At 39.3% G+C, this 19,385-nt stretch overlaps 1 protein-coding gene across 4 annotated transcripts in view; it reads left to right on the forward strand.

The window, feature by feature from the left end:
• Positions 1-19,385, forward strand: part of LOC147180124 (receptor tyrosine-protein kinase erbB-4-like) — a 327,725-nt gene that overhangs the window by 200,517 nt on the left and 107,823 nt on the right. For all 4 annotated transcript variants that reach the window (XM_086068131.1, XM_086068133.1, XM_086068132.1 and 1 more), the window contains exon 2: positions 11,732-11,883. In XM_086068131.1, the coding sequence (XP_085924257.1) occupies positions 11,732-11,883 (152 nt within the window). The remainder of the gene's footprint in view (positions 1-11,731; positions 11,884-19,385) is intronic.

A 19,385-nucleotide genomic window follows, 5' to 3' on the forward strand; every position in this document is an offset into this window, starting at 1 on the left:
TGTGTGTGGGTGAGTATGTGTATGTGCGTGCGTGCGTGCGTGCGTGTATTTGTTAGCTCACCAGAAAACCTATTAGAAAAAATCTCATACCGTTCACCTAAACCGAACACCAGGAGACCCGAGGAAGGACCAAAGAAAACCAAGGAAGGTGAAATCCAGCACCGACCAGACACCCCCCACCAGAACTCCTCCCCAGCCCAAGAAACATCCAGACCCCGACAAATCCAAAAAACATAAAATCAGGGAGGCCTCCTTGCGCGGATATCATCGTCTGAATTCCAGGACTATGGGCAGTGAACTTCCGGTCGCTAACCCCACAGAGCTAAGAGGCTAGCAGCAGGATCAAGGAAGCACCCGGCCAGGGCTAACAGGCGTTCCGTCGCCGCTAGCAAAGAACTTGGAGTCGCTAACGCAAGTCTCTCTGGCCTTATTACGGCTGTTTTTTTTGTGGGTTTTTTTGTCTCTTCATAATGCAAAAGCATTCCTGGGTGTCTTGAAGGTTGCTAAAACAAGCCTGCGCGAGCGACAAATAAAATGTGTGCACCCCATTTAGTAATTTTCTCGATAAAAGGGTTTATTGTTGTGATATTTTTAGAGTTTGAAGTTGGCATAAAAACCCGGTTTCCACAAAAAAACTGTGGTGCGGCTTAAGTACAGTTTTTGGACATTAGAAGTGATGCACATGTAGTGATTTCGACTTGACAAATTGTGTCCAGTTCCTCCGCTGACATCACACCAGAGAGGTGGGCGTGGCCAAATTGCAGTGGGGGAAAAAAAGCCTGACTCAAGTCAAGAGTTTTTTTTTACTGACGTCTCCAAAACAAATGGATAACATTGAAAATGCAATGCAGTTTTATTATCTTGATTAAAAAAATGCATAAAGAGAATTATGGCTCCTTTAGAGTCGGGATGAACAAAATGAGTTTTGAGTGTGAATGTTCGAAATAGCCCAAATGTCATTTTTAAATCCTTTTGTTACGCTTCTCAATTAAATCGAGAGCATTACTCCGATCGGTCCGCCTTTTCGGCATCTGCAAAGTTGTTGTGACGCATCGTTAAAACTGGCTCATTTTATTCACGTATGATGGAATGCTATGTTTGTGTTGCATCAGTTATATTTTTCGATGAGGTCATTTAAACATTTGCGTCCCTCTGTTACCGTGTCGCATGCTAACCATTTGCAATCGTCAATCTTACCGGATGACCACACAAAGGTCACAATGCAGTTATTTCATTGGTCATTTTTCTGAATGCCAAAGATCCGGTTGCCCTCCTCTGTTGCAATAAAACGTGTTTAATAATTCCCAGATGGAGAAAATATGTTTGCGTTCCGAAGCCCGTTCGGTGTCAATCGTTGCAATAATGCAGTGGATACAAATCCATCTGCCATCACGTTTCTTTATGACACAAAGAGAGAAACGCATCCCTGTCGCACCTCCAACCCCTCATTCATCTCACATGTGCACTTCACCTACTAAATTATTGGCCCATTTTAATAAGGTTATGGATTGTTTGAGAAATGGCGCCCCTCCTGCTGTTGATTATATCGAAGACCTTTTGTTTTATTTGCGACAAATGTCAGATTTCTGCTATTTACATCCCTCAACAGCCGCACGCCTGTGAAGGGTTATTGATTGCACTTGAGATGGATGACTGTGGCCGTGAGAGAGAGCCCGGGTGTTAATTGAGGATTGTGTGGCACCTCTGCGGCCAAACACAATTGTTTCTGGGCTGCTGGTCCGCCTCGGATCTGTTTACCATTCGATGTCACTCATGGCCCCCCAAACATTTCTGCAACATACAGACGTAGTACAACTCTACTTTATATATATATATATATATATATATATATATATATATATATATATATATATATATATATATATATATATATAATTTCCTTTTTTTTTTGGGCAGCCTGCAAACCTTTTTTTTTTTTTTTAAATGTATTTATTTATTTATTTTAGAGCTCAGTATTGTTCATTCGGAAATGTCATCATCATTGCTCTTTTTATTTTTATTTTTTATTTTTTTAATATATATATATATTTTTATTTTTTTTTGTGTGTGTGTGTGTGGGTGAGTATGTGTATGTGCGTGCGTGCGTGCGTGCGTGTATTTGTTAGCTCACCAGAAAACCTATATATATATATATATAATTTCCTTTTTTTTTTTTGGGCAGCCTGCAAACCTTTTTTTTTTTTTTTTTTTTTTCTTTTTTTTAGAGCTCAGTATTGTTCATTCGGAAATGTCATCATCATTGCTCTTTTTTTTTTTTTTTTTTTTTTTTTTTTATATATATATATATATATATTTTTTTTTTTTTTTGTGTGTGTGTGTGTGTGTGGGTGAGTATGTGTATGTGCGTGCGTGCGTGCGTGTATTTGTTAGCTCACCAGAAAACCTATATATATATATATATATAATTTTTTATTATATTAATATATATTAATATATATATTATATATATATATATATTATATTAATATATATATATATTATATTTATATTAACTTTTTTTTTGGGGGGCAGCCTGCAAACCTATTGAATGCGGGTATTGAAAAGTGGCTTCACACCTGACAACTATTGCTAATAATACATTTGACTTCTAAAGCTTTTCTAGATATACCCCAAAAGAACTATAGGCAAATAAAATAATAACAACATTTCTCTAAAGTATTTTCGTCTCAGAATCAAGCGTCCCCCCACCCCCCCTCCTCCATTTTCTTCTGTCTGCGTGAAGGTTTGGGTTGTGAACCTATCGCGCAAAAGATTAAAATTGCTTTGAAAAATGTTACCTTATTACCGATTGCCGTTGCTTTGGTTCTGAATGTGGAGAAATCCTCAGGGCAGGCGCGGCTCTATTCGAGAGGGACGCAGGGGCTGCGGGCCACCCCAAAATCAGAAACAATCAATTAAAACTGTTTGCCTTATAGCAGATGTCAAATCAAAAATAACTGTAATACATAATGCCTTGATTTTTGTTTTTAATAAAGTTGGACAATGTCAAAGCGGCCTTTGCATCCTTCTGCTGCATCCTGCTCTTGCCATAAATTCAGATCATTATTTCAAAGCTTCTTATGTCAGTTGGCAATCTGAAACATTTCCCTGCTTTAACCATATCTTTCCAATATTATGGTGGCAAAGGTTACCTCGCTTAATTGTCAACTCATATACCCATTTGACCTCGCAACTGAAACTACTAAGTCACCAAGGATAGTTAGTCGATCAGGAGCAGGGATGACAAAGAGAAGATATTAGGCAGCAAAGGAGAGCAAACGCGTTCGGTGAGGGCTGGCAGAAGGTTGGAATGAACGACGTTTTGGATTCTCGCTGCAATAACGCGCTTCCCTCGACACATCCTGTCTGTGTCGAGATACGAGTTGTCACACTGAAGGGCTCATTTGCCTTTTGCATGCTCATTACATCCAACTCAAACTTATTTCCTCTTCGGGGAAGCTACTCCGCCCCTCCCCTACAAAACGGTTGTGCGTGAGCGCGTGAGCGTGCGTGCGTGACGACAGATTGTATTTGGAAAGTTAGTGAAGCTGATGTGATTTAAAATTGGAGGGTGACACTAAATACACTTGCATAAACACACGCACACACATTCTATGCATATCCTTACGATTTTCGCATATTGGTACACGCAACCATTAATGTTCTTGAATTTTCCTTCATTGTTTTTTTCTCCCATATGGTTGAGAGTAATATTCGGCTTGGAGCAAAGGCACAAACACGCATGCACCATCTCTGGCAGCCCTTATGTGCTACATTAACTATAAACCTCATTTGCCCACAAAGAGAAGCCACTGGATAAATGACGCTGTGATGACTCATTAAACTTTTCACACATGCACAAATGTGTGCATTCATTTGTGCGCATGCAACTCCGCCCTTCCGGCCTATGGAGGACCAAACCTGCCAAAATGTAAAATAAATTAATGACTAAATAAATAAATCAATTACTAAAAGTGAGGGAAAAAAACGGATATAAAAAATACAATAATACAAATTAAATTAAAAAAATAAATAAATATAAATGGGAAAATAAATTATCTATTTTTTTATATATATATATATATATATCCCTAAATAAACAAATAAAAGTAAAAATAAATACAGAAATAAAAAGCAAGATTCTAAAAATAAATGTTGAAATAAATACAAAAACAAGTTCCTACCTGAAAACGTTTGAGGCGAAAGTAAACAGCCAAAATGGCGCATAGTGATACTTATTTTGGTCCTCAAATTTCCTTTTGACTTCCAGCAGACTTATCTTCTCGCAATTTTGCTTCATTTATTGTTTTTATCTTATTTCATTAGCATTCCATACAGTGCAGTAGTTCACTGTATAATTTCCTGCAGGGAGATAGCGGCATACTGTCAATTACGTTGTGTTACGTGAAGTTCTGTCGAATATTCATGAATGAAAAAAGCTATCTAGTTTTATACTCGAATAAATTGTGTTTTCCCATTCACGGTCTGTGTTTCTTGTAGAGTGACATCACTATAGTCAGTCGCTTTTTTTTCCCGACTTCGCAAGTGGAATTCAAGGGGGCGTTACCGTACACACTTCCTGGTTTGAACTCGGAAAAGTCCAACTTCCGACCATCGTCGAATTCAGCATTAGGACCGCCCCCTCATTTGAATAACATTTTGTCCTGGCAGAGCGTCTGCAGCATGAGATAAATAAATGTGAGAGCAGACCGTTTTTATTAATTGACTGATATTTACTTTTATTTATATAATTATTTTTGTATTTATTTCCCCCTTTATTCATACATATATATATATATATATATATATATTTTTTTAATCTCTTTTTAATTTTTGTAATTATTTTTTAATTGTATTTAATTATTTAGGGATATAGATATTTTTAGTTGTTTTTATTTTGGGGGATTTAATTTGTGAATTATATTTTTTAAATCCGTTTTTATTTTCACTTTTAGTCATTAATTAATGAGTCATTTATTAATTTTTATTTGTGGCAGTTTTGGTCCTCCATACCAGCAGGCGCTGATAAATGATTGCCTTTTCATTGAAACAACAGTATTTGTTGTGTGTGCGTACGTGTTTGTAGCATCGAATCCGAGATGAATACACTTGCATGCCCTTGTTGGGACACCCGTGGCTGGGAGGTCGCAGTGGATGTTCTAAAGGAAGCCAGATACAAAGACCTCAACATGTAAGCGATGAGTCAGAGCAGCACTGGAATAAAGGCGGCAACAGGGGGTTCTCTCCAGTTGTGATGGAGTCCATACATTCCATCCAGGTCACCCACGGCCAAGGTCCGTGTGGGAGCTGCAGGCTGTCTGACATCTTCCATAAAGGGGGACACTATAGACCTCACATGCAGGTCAAAACGAGAAGCGTTTGAAGCGTAAACTCAAAGAATGAGGCAGAAAGAGCTTTTTTGTGTCTGGACGACTGCATTGAGAGCGACCAGAACCAAGCAGTTAAACCAAAACACCCAAAATATCTAAGATTGAAGATGAATCATGAATCCACGGTGTCAGGGCCGGCCCTCAGTGATTTGGTGCCCTAAGCGAAAATGTAGATTGTAGACCCCTTCCCAAGTAATACAAATAAATAGCACAAGTACAGTGCAATAGAACTTTTGCAATTTGTGTTGACATTATTAACTAAAAAATGTTTTCAAACTATGTATGTAAGATACATATAAAAAATTATAAAAAATAATGAGGTCAATGACGGGCGCCCATTTTGTTAACAATTGACGTGAAACTTCGAAAAATTGACGAAAATTGACGCTCTTTTGATGTTTATTTTTATAGACAATTCTGATTGACTGACATACATGCCTCTACCATGGGCCCGTTTTTCCTCCTCCTCCTTTCGCCGCTTTCTTAATGCAGTACCTGAGGGCTTGGACCTTTTCATTGTAAAGGTTTTTGATGTATAGACAACAACATAAGGGAGCCATCAATCTATCAATAGCGCTAACATTCTGAGATGATGCGCAACCCCTCCCCCTACCTTACCCCCAACAGCAGGTCAGATTTAGGGTGCCAGGTCCTGATCTCATATTTATTTGGACTAGAAGTCATAAAAAAAAAAAATATATATATATATATATATATATATATATATATAAAATATATATGCAGTATAATATAACATATTTAAATGATGTAATGTAATCATGCAAAATAAATATAGATGCTCTATAACATTTTGTAGCATCCTCGGTTGAAATAAAGGTGTTCTCTACAACTGATGGTTCACAACTTTTATTAAACCTTCATTTGTGTGAACACACTGTAAGAGCTACAATACAAATAAACAAAAATTGTCATTAATAACTCAAACGGTATGTTTTGTGTATCCTTTTACCGTATTTAAGCCATATACTAGGGTGACCATATTCCCATTTCCAAAAAAAGAGGACACTTGCCCTGGCCTTGAAATTGTGGTAACAGTGTATTGCACCTCCTAATAGTCACGCAATGCCAACCGGAGATTTTCATGAATTTATAAAACCCCCGGACGCCCCAAGAGGATATCCTCCCAAAATAGGACACATTTGGTCACCCTACCGTATACTATAAATGAATTGCCTTAAATTATTTTCTTTTATAGCTATGACAATCTCTTGATTACAATTTATATTGTAAATAAACATCTTAACCTTACCTGTTGCCTTTATAAATACCTTCAAACAAAAATAAAGCATACAGAAATCCAGATTCTTAGTCAATAAAACAGAATCTTGAGCAATAGCATTGCTAAATATTTAGCACACTCCAGTGGACGAAAACGGTAATGTTTTACTATGCAGTAAATTACACAATGAACATGAAATATAGCAACATTAGTTAACAATGAAACATTGCTCCAATACGAACCTCGTTCCTTTCTCAGCCAGGTGCTAAAGAATCGTTCACTGAATTAGTTGTAAACTTTTTCTCTGATTTCTTGTGGCGCGCACACGTCTTCTCTGCACTTACAGTACGTCAGTTACTTACATCAGTTCCTACCGGTTTATGAGACCTTTTCCTGTATCCTTCAGAATAAAAGTTACTGTGGATCTCACTCGGCTTCGTCTGTCCTTCCTTCCTTTTCTCGGTCTCTCCTTCGGTCTCTTGAGGCCTCCCTGATTTTATGTTTTTGGGATTTGTTGGGGTCTGGATGTTTCTTGGGCTGGGGAGGAGTTCTGGTGGGTGGTGTCTGGTCGGTGCTGGATTTCACCTTCCTTGGTTTTCTTTGGTCCCCTCGGGTCTCCTGACGGCGGTGTTCGGTTTAGGTGAACGGTATGAGATTTTTTCTAATAGGTTTTTTGGTGAGCTAACAAATATCCGCACGCACGCACGCACATACACATACTCACCCCCACACACACACAATTTTTTTTTTTATATATATATATATATATAAAAAAAATAAAAAAAATAAAGAGCAATGATGATGACATTTCCGAATGAACAATACTGAGCTCTTTATAGAAAAAAAGAAAGAAAGAAAAAAAAAAGAATAAAAGTTACAACTATATTATTATAGGACAATAAAACAACGCAATTCTGCAATACAAAAATGCAAACACGAAAATAATAGCAGGGTCAGCATTTCATTTCATTAATTTTTTTGCCCTGCAATTTGGCGCCCTCTCCACTAGATGGCGCCCTAGGCGACTGCCTAATTTGCCTATGCCTTGCATGGGGTGGGTTTTACCTTTTAAGTACTCACTCATCATCCCCTATAAGAACAATCTAAGCATCAAGGAATGCCTAATGAGCACGCGTCTAATGTGTGCAAGCCTTCAGAATGCCAAAGCGCAATCAACACGGGATGAAGTAAAAGAGGCCGTATATCCTGTCAAAACTCCTTGCAGACTTAAATGTCAGAGTTGTTAGTAACTGTTCCGAACATCACCAGCAAACTCTTCTGCCGTAAGAAAAACTTGGATTCAAGGAAGCGTGCTCTCTCAGAATCTCTGACACCTCATTGACTCCATCACTGTCCGCCCCGAAGGTCGCGATGACGCGTTCGTACAAGAGTGATGAGCAGTGCAGATGAATGCGTGACTGACGCGTCCTAATTCGTCATGCATTTGCTTCGTTCAGAATGGCAGAAAAGAAAAAAAAAACACATCAAGACAAACTTAGAGCAGCTGTCCAATCACAATTCAGGAAACTGTCAGGACCTGGACTGCATAAAGAAAGCATTTGAAAAGATTATTTGATACAAACATCCATCCATCCATCCATCCATCCATTTTCTGTACCGCTTGTCCTCACAAGGGTCGCGGGGGTTGCTGGAGCCTATCCCAGCTGGCTTCGGGCAGTAGGCGGGGTACACCCTGAACTGGTTGCCAGCCAATCGCAGGGCACACAGAGACGAACAACCATACTCACAATCACACCTATGGACAATTTGGAGTGTCCAATTCACCTGCCATGCATGTTTTTGGAATGTGGGAGGAAACCGGAGTACCCGGAGAAAACCCGTAAAAAAAAAAACGTGACCCTGGAGACCAAAAAAAAGAACGGCAAAACATATTTAAAGTGCCACACAGACCTTGCCAGCAAATTTTCTTAACATTGCCAGCAAGATGAATTCTGGCGGCATTTGTGAGTTGACAAACTCCGGAGAATACATTTTGTCCCGCTCCCGCTGATACGTTTGTGCAGCCGATCTTTTCTCGATCGGACCAATCGGGCAAACCTAACAGACGAATGGATTCTGCAGGTAATTATGTTCTCGCAGAATTTTCTCATCGTTTCCTTGTTGAATATGAACAGCGAGAGGAGTTTCGTGCATTTTATCTGGTAAAAAATGTCCGTACTTTGCGTTGGGCATGAAAATTCGAGCCCATAAACTTGAAACTTGGAATACAAAGCAAAAAAACTGTACAGCAAAAACACCTGGGAAAATTTGAGAAAGGTTGTTGTCTGCTCTCTAATAAACCGAGTTAGCATGTTGGGTTGCGTGTAAGGCGAGGAGGCGAGGAGTAAAATCGTGCAAGTCAGGAAATATGGCTAAAAGGTTCGAACAATCAGAAGGACAACAAAGTTAGGACTGCGGGTCAAAAACCAGTGAGGATGCAGAGGAAAAATGCTGACTCGGGGATGATCGATGCCTGTCAACTCCCGATGGCGACGTAGCAGCTGCCCGGGGGATGTCAGGGATGATTTAACCCCGCATCTTCCTGGAATCTGGCTCACCCTGATTAGGAGAAAGTGATGACAAGTCACATGATCTGAGGACCTCGCCGTCACCTGACACGTCGCGTTCCTGCTTCTACTTTCCTTTTTGGGTTTTATATTGTGCTGGAAAGTCTACAGATCAAGTGCACTGAAAGAAGTGCAGAGACTCGGCTTGAGTGTAGAACCCTGCAGGCACGGGTCGGTACCCCTCGCCCCCATGTGTAAAAAAAAATATTTATAAGGTTTGAGATGAGAGTCCTCTTCTCTAAATATGCATGGAATCTTTAAACGCCATCAAATAAAAGCACTTGTAAAAGGGTCACATTGGCCGACTATATTTAGTATGCGACTTTATCACCGTTAACGGCTAAGTGTAATGAACTCTACTAAAAAAAAAAAAAAAAAAGGCCCCAAACCATCATAAATGTAACATTCCGGATAAAAGTTTTACGGTTCCATCAGCTCCGGATGCTTCTAATGAAACAAGCGCGGAGGAGTTTAATTTGTGTCATCAGTTGTTTGTTTTTTTCTCACCTAATTTTTGCACTGAAATGTTGCGTTAAAGTGTTCGGGTCACATAAGAGGCCTCAACAGCATCGCTTTTGTACAATTAACAATAACGCGGAGGATGTTGACGGTGCGCCAGAACCGGAAGATTTTCAACAATCGGTATGTCGTCTACGCAAATTCACTGACCGGAAAGTTTCATATTTGCTGGATAATAATCATGAGTTTTGCAGCGAGCGTGACCTCTGACCTTGATCCACAGCTTTCAAACCATCGTTGCGATTCGGCGCGGCTCACGCTCATGCCGCTCGTCGAACCCCGGCAGCTGCCCGTCGCCCACTCAATTAGCTTCTACAGCTCAAAGCCGGCGAGGTCGCCGCCTTTGCCGTTTGCCGTCCGACTTCTGCTGCGTCAGCCTTTCGAACGCGGCGAGAAACGAGCGCGGCGACAGTGCGGGTACGACCGCACCGCCGTGGAATGAAAAAATGAAAAAATGAAGAAAAAAAAAAAAGAGGTAGAAAAGTACAAGGCGGTCTCACTGGACAAGTGGGGGGCTCAACCGTCAACAGTCAATTGTGAGGCCGTCATAACCTTCCTCAAGATATGAAATTCAGCTCAAAAAAGTGCTGAATTGACTCCCACGGAGTGGATTTTAACATCCGCAGAGTTGAATCAACACTCGCTTTTAAATAGTTACATATTTAACACTGGGGGGAAAAAGTAGATTTGAACTCGCTTTGGGAGCTAAAGTGGAATTTTAACACTCCCGATTTTGACGAAAAATCGAAACAAACTTGTAGTGTGAACTGCTTAAATGCTCATTGACTGTGTGTGTGTGTGTGTGTGTGTGTGTGTGTGTGTGTGTGTGTGTGTGTGTGTGTGTGTGTGTGTGTGTGTGTGTGTGTGTGTGTGTGTGCGTGCGTGTGCGTGTGTATGCGTGTGGCTGAAATTGGCTTTGGAGGGTTGTTTCCACCTCAATTTTCACCTCTCTTTCATCCCCAAGCAAACACACACACACACACACACAAAAAAAAAAAGTGGGTTCCAATAACGGATTATTACACATGCTTGCTCACCTTTCACTCAGTCACGCACACGCATTTTCATTGATCGGACCCATTTTATATCCTCTCTCGGACTTTCTTTGTCGCCGATCTGAAATCATCCCCTCTAATAACTCATCAGCGCGCGTGGTCAGCAAATCTCATTTATCACTTGTCGCTCAGGTCCCCTCGCCGCCATTCTGGGTGTACCTGAGCAATATGGAGGATCGCCAAGTGAAGAAAGGGCAGCGCGCTAATCTTTGCGCGGCGCCAAACGATCTATAAAGCAATATCGGAGTTTATGAGCTGTGGGTGTTGTTTGAAATGAGAGCAAGTTCAACATTGCAACAGTCTTACCCACTTTTTTTGGTTTCCTCTCGCTCAGATACATTTTTCACGATGTCTTGTTCTCAACATATGGTGAATATGAATTGATGACATCAAAAGAAAAAGTCAGACATGTTGCCGTTACCTTAGAATTAATTTGTGCTCAGGATCTCACGCGGCTTCGTCCGTCCTTCCTTCCTTTTCTCTGTCTCTCCTTTGGTCTCTTGAGGCCTCCCTGATTTTATGTTTTTTGGATTTGTTGGGGTCTGGATGTTTCTTGGGCTGGGGAGGAGTTCTGGTGGGGGGTGTCTGGTCGGTGCTGGATTTCACCTTCCTTGGTTTTCTTTGGTCCTTCCTCGGGTCTCCTGGTGTTCGGTTTAGGTGAACGGTATGAGATTTTTTCTAATAGGTTTTCTGGTGAGCTAACAAATACACGCACGCACGCACGCACGCACGCACGCACGCACGCACGCACGCACGCACATACACATACTCACCCACACACACACACACACACACAAAAAAAAAAAAAATAATATATATATATATATATATATTTAAAAAAAATAATAATAAATAAAAAAATAAAAAAAGAGCAATGATGATGACATTTCCGAATGAACAATACTGAGCTCTTAGAAGAAAAAAAAAAAAGAATTAATTTGTGCATCTTCTTGTCTCCAGTTTGTCCCGGTACGGAGAACAAGCTGAGCACCCTTTCGGACCTGGACCAGCAGTACCACACGCTGAAGAAGCTCTACGAGAACTGTGAAGTTGTCATGGGCAACCTGGAGATAACCAGCATCGATCGCAACCGGAACCTGTCCTTCCTCAAGGTAGGGGAAGCCGATTGCTCGTAATGGCGACGATGTTGATTAAAAACGATTTCACTGGAGAGAAAATCGACGTTGTTGAAGTTGAAGTTGAAGAGCAACAAATTAAAAAAAAAATGTTGCAGCACAAGGTGTAAGAGAAACGAGAGACAAACATGACATATACCCAAAAAGAATCACTTGTACTCGAACCGTGCGCTAACAAATAAATCGCAGTGCGCTGGGAAATGCGCTCAGCTGGGCCCGCCTCCTCATAATCAGCGCCACATGCCGCACGCGCGTTTACATAAATGCTCATTGCGATGTCGCTCAGGACCGAATGTCCGTCTTCGTGCGTGGAACTTTACGACGACTTATTTGTGATTTTGTCTTTGCAAGTTCCTATGTTGTGAAAGCACCCCGAATGCACCGTGTCGCTCGCGCTGCAAGTGCGAGACAAACGCTATTCAGTTGAATGACTTTACTGCGAAATAAAAGACACAACAAGAAGAATTACGCACATTGTTTACAAAGTATTTAAATGTAAGGCATACTTTGTCATAAAAAAAAAAACAACGCTAACGCTTAGCGGTCGATGTCAAATCCAGTTGTCAGGCAAATAGAAAATGATCATCGAGTGATATTCCTTCAAATGAATAATATTCACTCGCAAACGTGTTAGGAACGCATACAGAAAGGTCATATAGTGTAGCAATATTTTAATGGAAATACTCTACAGGTATTCTCCCAAATCTGCAAAAAAATGTGTTATATTAATAAAGCACAATAACAATATTTTTCATTCATTGGTTTTTTGGTTTAATTGCTCATATTTTAATATTTTACTTTGTATATTCTGGATTTAAAGTTGGTTTTTGGTAGTTGATTAAACACAAAGTTTCAATGAATCATTGTGAAGAATTGTGATATTTATTTATTTCCCGTAGTTTCCCCGCCCTAGAACACTTTTTTTTTTTAAATGGTGATTTTATTCATTTTTTCATTTTTATTACGACATAACGGTGAGATGGAAACTGACTGTCAATATGCCAATTGCATTTTTCGTTTTTAATACGATAATGGCCTCCCATAACGTAGGGACACGTGATGCACCAAGTCATTACCGGTATTGTAAAAAAAAGAAAAGGAAAAAAGAAGACAGGCATTATTTTAACATTAAAGGCACCAAGGGGCAATTGCAATATATGAGACTTAAAAAAAAAAAAAAAAAAAAAAAGTTTTTTTTTTTTATTCTCTAATGGGGCTTAGGCAGATTGTAAAAACAACATATTAATCATGTCAAACTTATACCTGCGAGCCAATTCCCACTTCTTCTTTTTTTAACTGAACCATGATCATTGGCCAGAAAAAAATCTTTTTGGTCCACAACAACAAACACATCCTGCTTCCGCACCGCGCATAATCTGGAGGTGCATTCGTAGCTGGAATTCCGCAGGGATTTTCCGCACAAAGTTGAGAAGTTTTGGTTTGTTGCGCGTGCATCCATGTTGCAAAGCAAAACATGCAGACAGACAATATGTTTTAATTGATTAAATGTATGTAATATACCGCAATATACCGGTGGCAATGTTCACACACCAGAAGGAGTAGCACGATGTGCAATGAATTCAATCATGAAAATTAATTAATTAATTAATTAATTAATTATTTACACGTGATGTCATTGTTATTCATTTAACATTTTTATACAGTACAATATTGTCACATTACAGGTTGTTTTTTTTTGTCTGTATTTATGGGGGCACAGTTCCAGATCAATGACATTTCCATTCATTTGAATGGTGAAAAATGCTTATGGTACGAGTGCTTTGAGCTATGAACATGGTCAGGGAACACATTCATCTCATAAATCAAGAGACCAGTAATGTCATCTGGGATTTGAACCTCACGGTGGGAAGCGTTGAAATATTCAGAGCAAAAATCGAGGATTGGACTCGTGGTTTTTTTTTTTTTTTCAGACTGAATAATTCCCATGGTTTCAAAGTGCTACACAAATATTTGCTTTGAGCAAAGAGTGTACTAAACGAATGAATCAGGATACAACTGTATTTGCTTGATATCATGTAATAATCTGGGATTTTTATCCCGTGGCAAGAGTAGAACGCCGAGATTGGACTCATGCTTTTTGTTCAGACTGAAAGATTCCAGCGGTTTTTGCACATGGCCAGCGTAAAAAGTGCTATACAAATATTTTGATCGCATGGCCACGCGTTCTCATAAAACCAGCGCTTTAAATGTTAATGATGAATGAAGCGGAATTAAATGGCGCAGGTTACGTATTCATACGCGCATTCTCCTGCCAGGTTTTTTTGTGCTTATAAATCACCACAAGCGGCTCGGAGAGTTCAAAATGAGGCCCCTGTTGTTTCAACACCATGGACAGAGGCACCATATTGTGTGTGCGTGCGTGCGAGTCACGAACCTCAGCACCATGGACAGATAAATGTGTGCGGCGTGGACTCGGCGCTGTTTAATGAAGTGCGTGCAGTCTAATTACTGGGCCAGCGCCATAAAATGAACACCATAAACAGTCCCATTAGGCTCAGCATCATTAGGGAAACAATTAGACATCTGGGGATTGTTAAGTGGATGTGAGAGAGGTCAGGTCTCTTGAGTTGAGCCGGGTTGCCATGGAAACTGTTTGTCTTCGCCACAGTTTTTTTTTTATTATTATTATTATTATTAATATGTTCCCCTTCATTTGATGCAATTTGATTTTAACTTATTGGGAGAGAGCTTTATCTCGAGTCATAACGATTATTATAGTTAGTTACTGTTGTTTGTACATGAGTTAGTTTGATGGCCGCTTGGTTTGGCCAGCAGATGGAGAAAATTACCAACGAGCATATTATGATCTTCCAATTAAATGATGTTCAAATGATGAAATGTTCATTTTTGCAAACATACTTTTTTTTTTTTTTTTTTTTTTTTTTAAACGTGTTATATATATACAATAAATTGCTGAGGCTTATTCTCAAAACCAGTACTGTGTTTGTTTACTTTAAAAGTCAACCAAAGAATTTTGTTCCAAAACTGAGAAACCTAATCTTTCACTTTCACTAATATTTTCACTCTTATATTCCTAAAGTGCATCAAGTCATTTGAGATGACAATGAGAGTGGGGCCTGAAATGAGACGAAGGGGGGGGGGGGGTCGAGGAGTTACTGGGGTGTCAATTTAACTGCAGACAAAAACAGCAGCTGTGCTAAAATGACCATTTTTAAGATTGTGTGTGCGCGCCTTCGCTGCTGGTTGCTTCTGTCACAGCGGTGCCGTAACGGAGCAGGTGAGCGCGGTGGACGAGACAAACGCTGACAGGTAGATGGATGGGATGGCTCAGCGACCGCTCGGGGTTCAAAGCGGATCTCTGACTTTCCCATTTACCCATTCATTTTATTTCCCCGTCATTCTGTGAGATAATGCATAAATCTTTGCTAGTCTCTCTGTGTAAATGGAAAACCAATCTTTAGACACTGTAAATCAGACGGCATACATCACAATATTGTAAACATTTCAGGTTAATAATCTCTATAGATAGCTAAAAAAAAAAAGAAAACCATGTTCAACTTATTGCACTGTTCACCTGTCGTTCAAACCTAATGCGGTCTTCAGTTTATTTTGTGATCATGATTGTAATTTAAATCATTCATATCTCAAATTATCTTTCCTCGTTTAAATCAATAGAAATGCCATCAATCCAATTCAGCCTCCCTGAAAACCCAACAAAATATGTGTTTTTAATAAGGAAAATATTCTAATAACTAGGGGTGTTAGAAAAAATCGATTCGGCAATATATCGCAATATTACAGCGCGCAATTCTCAAATCGATTCGATATGTGGCCGGATCGATTTTTAAACATCACATTTTTTTATGGGAATATTCAACAAAATGTCTTACTTAGGGTTAGGATTCACACATTAAGCATGGAAGAATGTTATATTAATGGAACATTAGGCCTTAATATTTGATTCCAGTGCTGTTCAAACATGAAACTTTCAGATAATTACATTTTCATACAAATCTTACAGTGTACATGTACAAGTTTACTGATTAGTATTTTCAAATTTTGAGTTAAAAAAAAATCGCAATCATCAATTTATAGATTTGCATCGGGATTAATCGGTATCCAATCGAATCGTGATACAAATTGAATCGCCAGGTACTAAGCAATTCACACCCCTACTAATAACTATACTAAAAATGTACTTTGTAATATATATACATAATATATAGTAATAATATAATAAAGTAGAATGTAAAAAAAAGAAGCTCGGCTTTACATGATCAGGATGGGGGGATTTGACACCCCCACCCAAAGAAAGTATTTCATATTATTTAGGGAACATTTTTTGATAAACCATATTAGCAATGGCAGCACAAAACCGCCCTGGAATGATTGAGATTTTGTTTACTGTGATGTCATTTTGCAGACCCATGACATCGATGATTGACTGGCGAATCATAACATTACAACCGATCCCCCATTTTGCAAAAACATGCAAAAATATCTGCCGATCTGATCCAGCCGAATAAATCATTTGTGCATCATGATTCGTTCATTGCGGGTCCTTTTTGTATGTGCAGCTGGAGGGCAGTGCAATACAGTCAAGCAGACACAACAAAGAAGAGTTTCACAAATACTGTAATTGACTCATTACGCTGCAGTATTGATCTTGTTTTATGTTTAATTTCACAGTAATTTCAACATCTTGAAACTTGTTTTTGTTCTCAATGTGCCAAACTAGCGTTTGTTGTGAAGTATCTTGAGTTGAGTCCACCTGCACCGCACAGCGCTCATATCTCAGTTTTGCTTGCAAGTCAAAGCAAGAAATTGTCCAAACAACAGCTTGCATCTCGAAAAACATCTGAAATGTTTTCAAATGTGTTCTCATCCAGAAAAGTGCTATATGAATAAAGTTTGATTTGATCCTATTTAGGAATGCATATAATGACATTAATTGTCACAAGAATTCTAAATAATGATAAATCAATAATAAAGAGTTACATTGTTACTTAGGTTCCCACATAAAATCCTTGTCCAATAACTGAGAAAGAACCGTGTGAAAATAGCATGTGACTACACGCTTCCCAATGTTGAAAGGGGATCGCCGAGCCTTCGCCTGGCATCCCCCCCCCCCCGATGTGAGCTGGCCAGCGGCTGCCTGTCGCTCAGAATGACCCATTTTCCCAGAAGTGAACCGAGGAGCTGCGCCAAGTGACCCCGGTGGCCTCCAAGCGGCTAACGGTGTCACCTACGCTGACGGACTCTTCATTAAAGTTGGATCAATACGGCAGCCGGAGCGAGCGAGCACAAGCCCGGCCGGATGCCAAGGTTGCCCCGGAGAGTCCTGGACCCGGGCGTGTGCCATGGATTACAGCAAACGCATATGGGCTACGTTCAATAGCATCCCCGCCCGCTCTCACGTTGGCACGCAAGCTCCGTCGTGAAGAGGGATGAAGGAGACCGTCGGTGAGGTGCGAGGGGTGTCGCATGCAGACAGCGAGACTTTTCAGTCGCCTTATCTGCTGCGAGCACCAGCCCGAGAGTGACGCGGAGAGACTAATGACGTTCTCGTGCCCGTGTGCTTTTCTCATAAGTGATGAACCAATGAGGGAGATATATTCATACCGAATCCGTGTTTGCCTTGGCCGTAAAATCTTTCCCTGGAAGAAAACTAGACGAGATAAGACTCAAACTTCCATTAATAAGCGATGGGGCGGATGCCACCGGCTTCCGGGTTTTACACATCAGCGGCGTTTCCGTGCCAACGCTCGCACCCGTCCACCCCTGCGCCCCCGCTCATCGGCGGGAGGGCGTCTCGGCTATCTGAAATCATTCGGACACTGAGACAGGCAGCCTCGCGCCCGTCGACGGGACCGCGCAACCGAGGGGGCGCGGCACACACGTCGCAAACCGGAAACGGAAACAAAGTGGATGGGTGAAAAGCCGGACGTCGGAAGTCCCGCCTCCTCCGTGGCATAGAGTCCTAAATAAGTATGCATGAAGTGGAAAGAAAAAAGTTTCAAATATAACTAATAACAATGCCTTCTCGGGCTGTAACAAATGATTAATCTTTTTTTGTAATCAATTAACTCATTCACTTGCAGCCATTTTCACTGAAGCAACTCCCTTCGCTCCCGGCTCTTTTACTGGATTTTGACTGATTTTGCAAGGCCCACAGAATATTGTGTTCTATTGCTATAAAAACATGGAAGCTACCAAAAGAAAGATGGGAGTCTCTTTCATCAGGAAAAAAAGTGTTTTGTTTTCTGTCAGTTTAAAAAAAAAAAAAAAAATAATAATAATAATAATATTAATAATAAAAAAATTAAAAAAAAAAGAGAAAAAAAAACTTGGAAGCTACCAAAAGAAAGATGGGAGTCTCTTTCATCAGGAAAAAAAGTGTTTTGTTTTCTATCAGTTTTTAAAAATAATAATAATAATAATAATAATAATAATAATAATAATAATAATAATAATAATAATAATAATAATAATAATAATTAAAAAAAATTAAAAAAAGAGAAAAAAAAAACATGGAAGCTACCAAAAGAAAGATGGGAGTCTCTTTCATCAGGAAAAAAAGTGTTTTGTTTTCTATCAGTTTAAAAAAATATATATAATAATAATAATAATTAAAAAAAAATAAAATAAAAAAAAGAGAAAAAAAAAACATGGAAGCTACCAAAAGAAAGATGGGAGTCTCTTTCATCAGGAAAAAAAAGTGTTTTGTTTTCTATCAGTTTAAAAAAAAAAAATAATAATAATAATAATAATAATAATAATAATAATAATAAAATAAAAAATAAAAAAAGAGAAAAAAAAAACTTGGAAGCTACCAAAAGAAAGATGGGAGTCTCTCCTTTCATCAGGAAAAAAAGTGTTTTGTTTTCTATCAGTTTTTTTTTACAGCAATTAGCATTAGAATATAGTTTATTCACAAATCCGGTTAAAACCGTGAGGAAAAGAGCTTTTTTCAACATGGCCTGGGTTAATCTCTTATACTCTGCTGCCACCTGCTGGCCATTATACAATAGCTATCATTGCTTCAAGCATTCTCTTCAGTTGAGAGGTTTTAACCGGATTTGTGAATAAACTATATTCTAATGCTAATTGCTGCAAAACGAAATCAGATAGAAAACAAAACACTTTTTTTCCTGATGGAAGAAGAGACTCCCATCTTTCTTTTGGTAGCTTCCATGTTTTTATAGCAATAGAACACAATATTCTGTGGGCCTTGCAAAATCAGTCAAAATCCAGTAAAAGAGCCGGGAGCGAAGGGAGTTGCTTCAGTGAAAATGCCTGGGAGTATCCAATTGTATTTCTGTATCCAATTAAATAATTAGCTAATTGATTTTCTGAAAATATTTTACAAACGCAAACAAGTTTGAGAAATGTTTTCGTCTCCTGTCTGCAGAATCTGTTCTCAATTGCCTAAACTGGATAAATAAAGGTTAAATGATAAGCGGTTCAGATAATGTATGGGTGGATGATATTTATAC

This window comes from Leptonotus elevatus, chromosome 2 (assembly GCF_054856555.1).
Source record: "Leptonotus elevatus isolate MCC_2025b chromosome 2, RoL_Lele_1.0, whole genome shotgun sequence".
NCBI classification, from domain to species: Eukaryota; Metazoa; Chordata; class Actinopteri; order Syngnathiformes; family Syngnathidae; genus Leptonotus; species Leptonotus elevatus.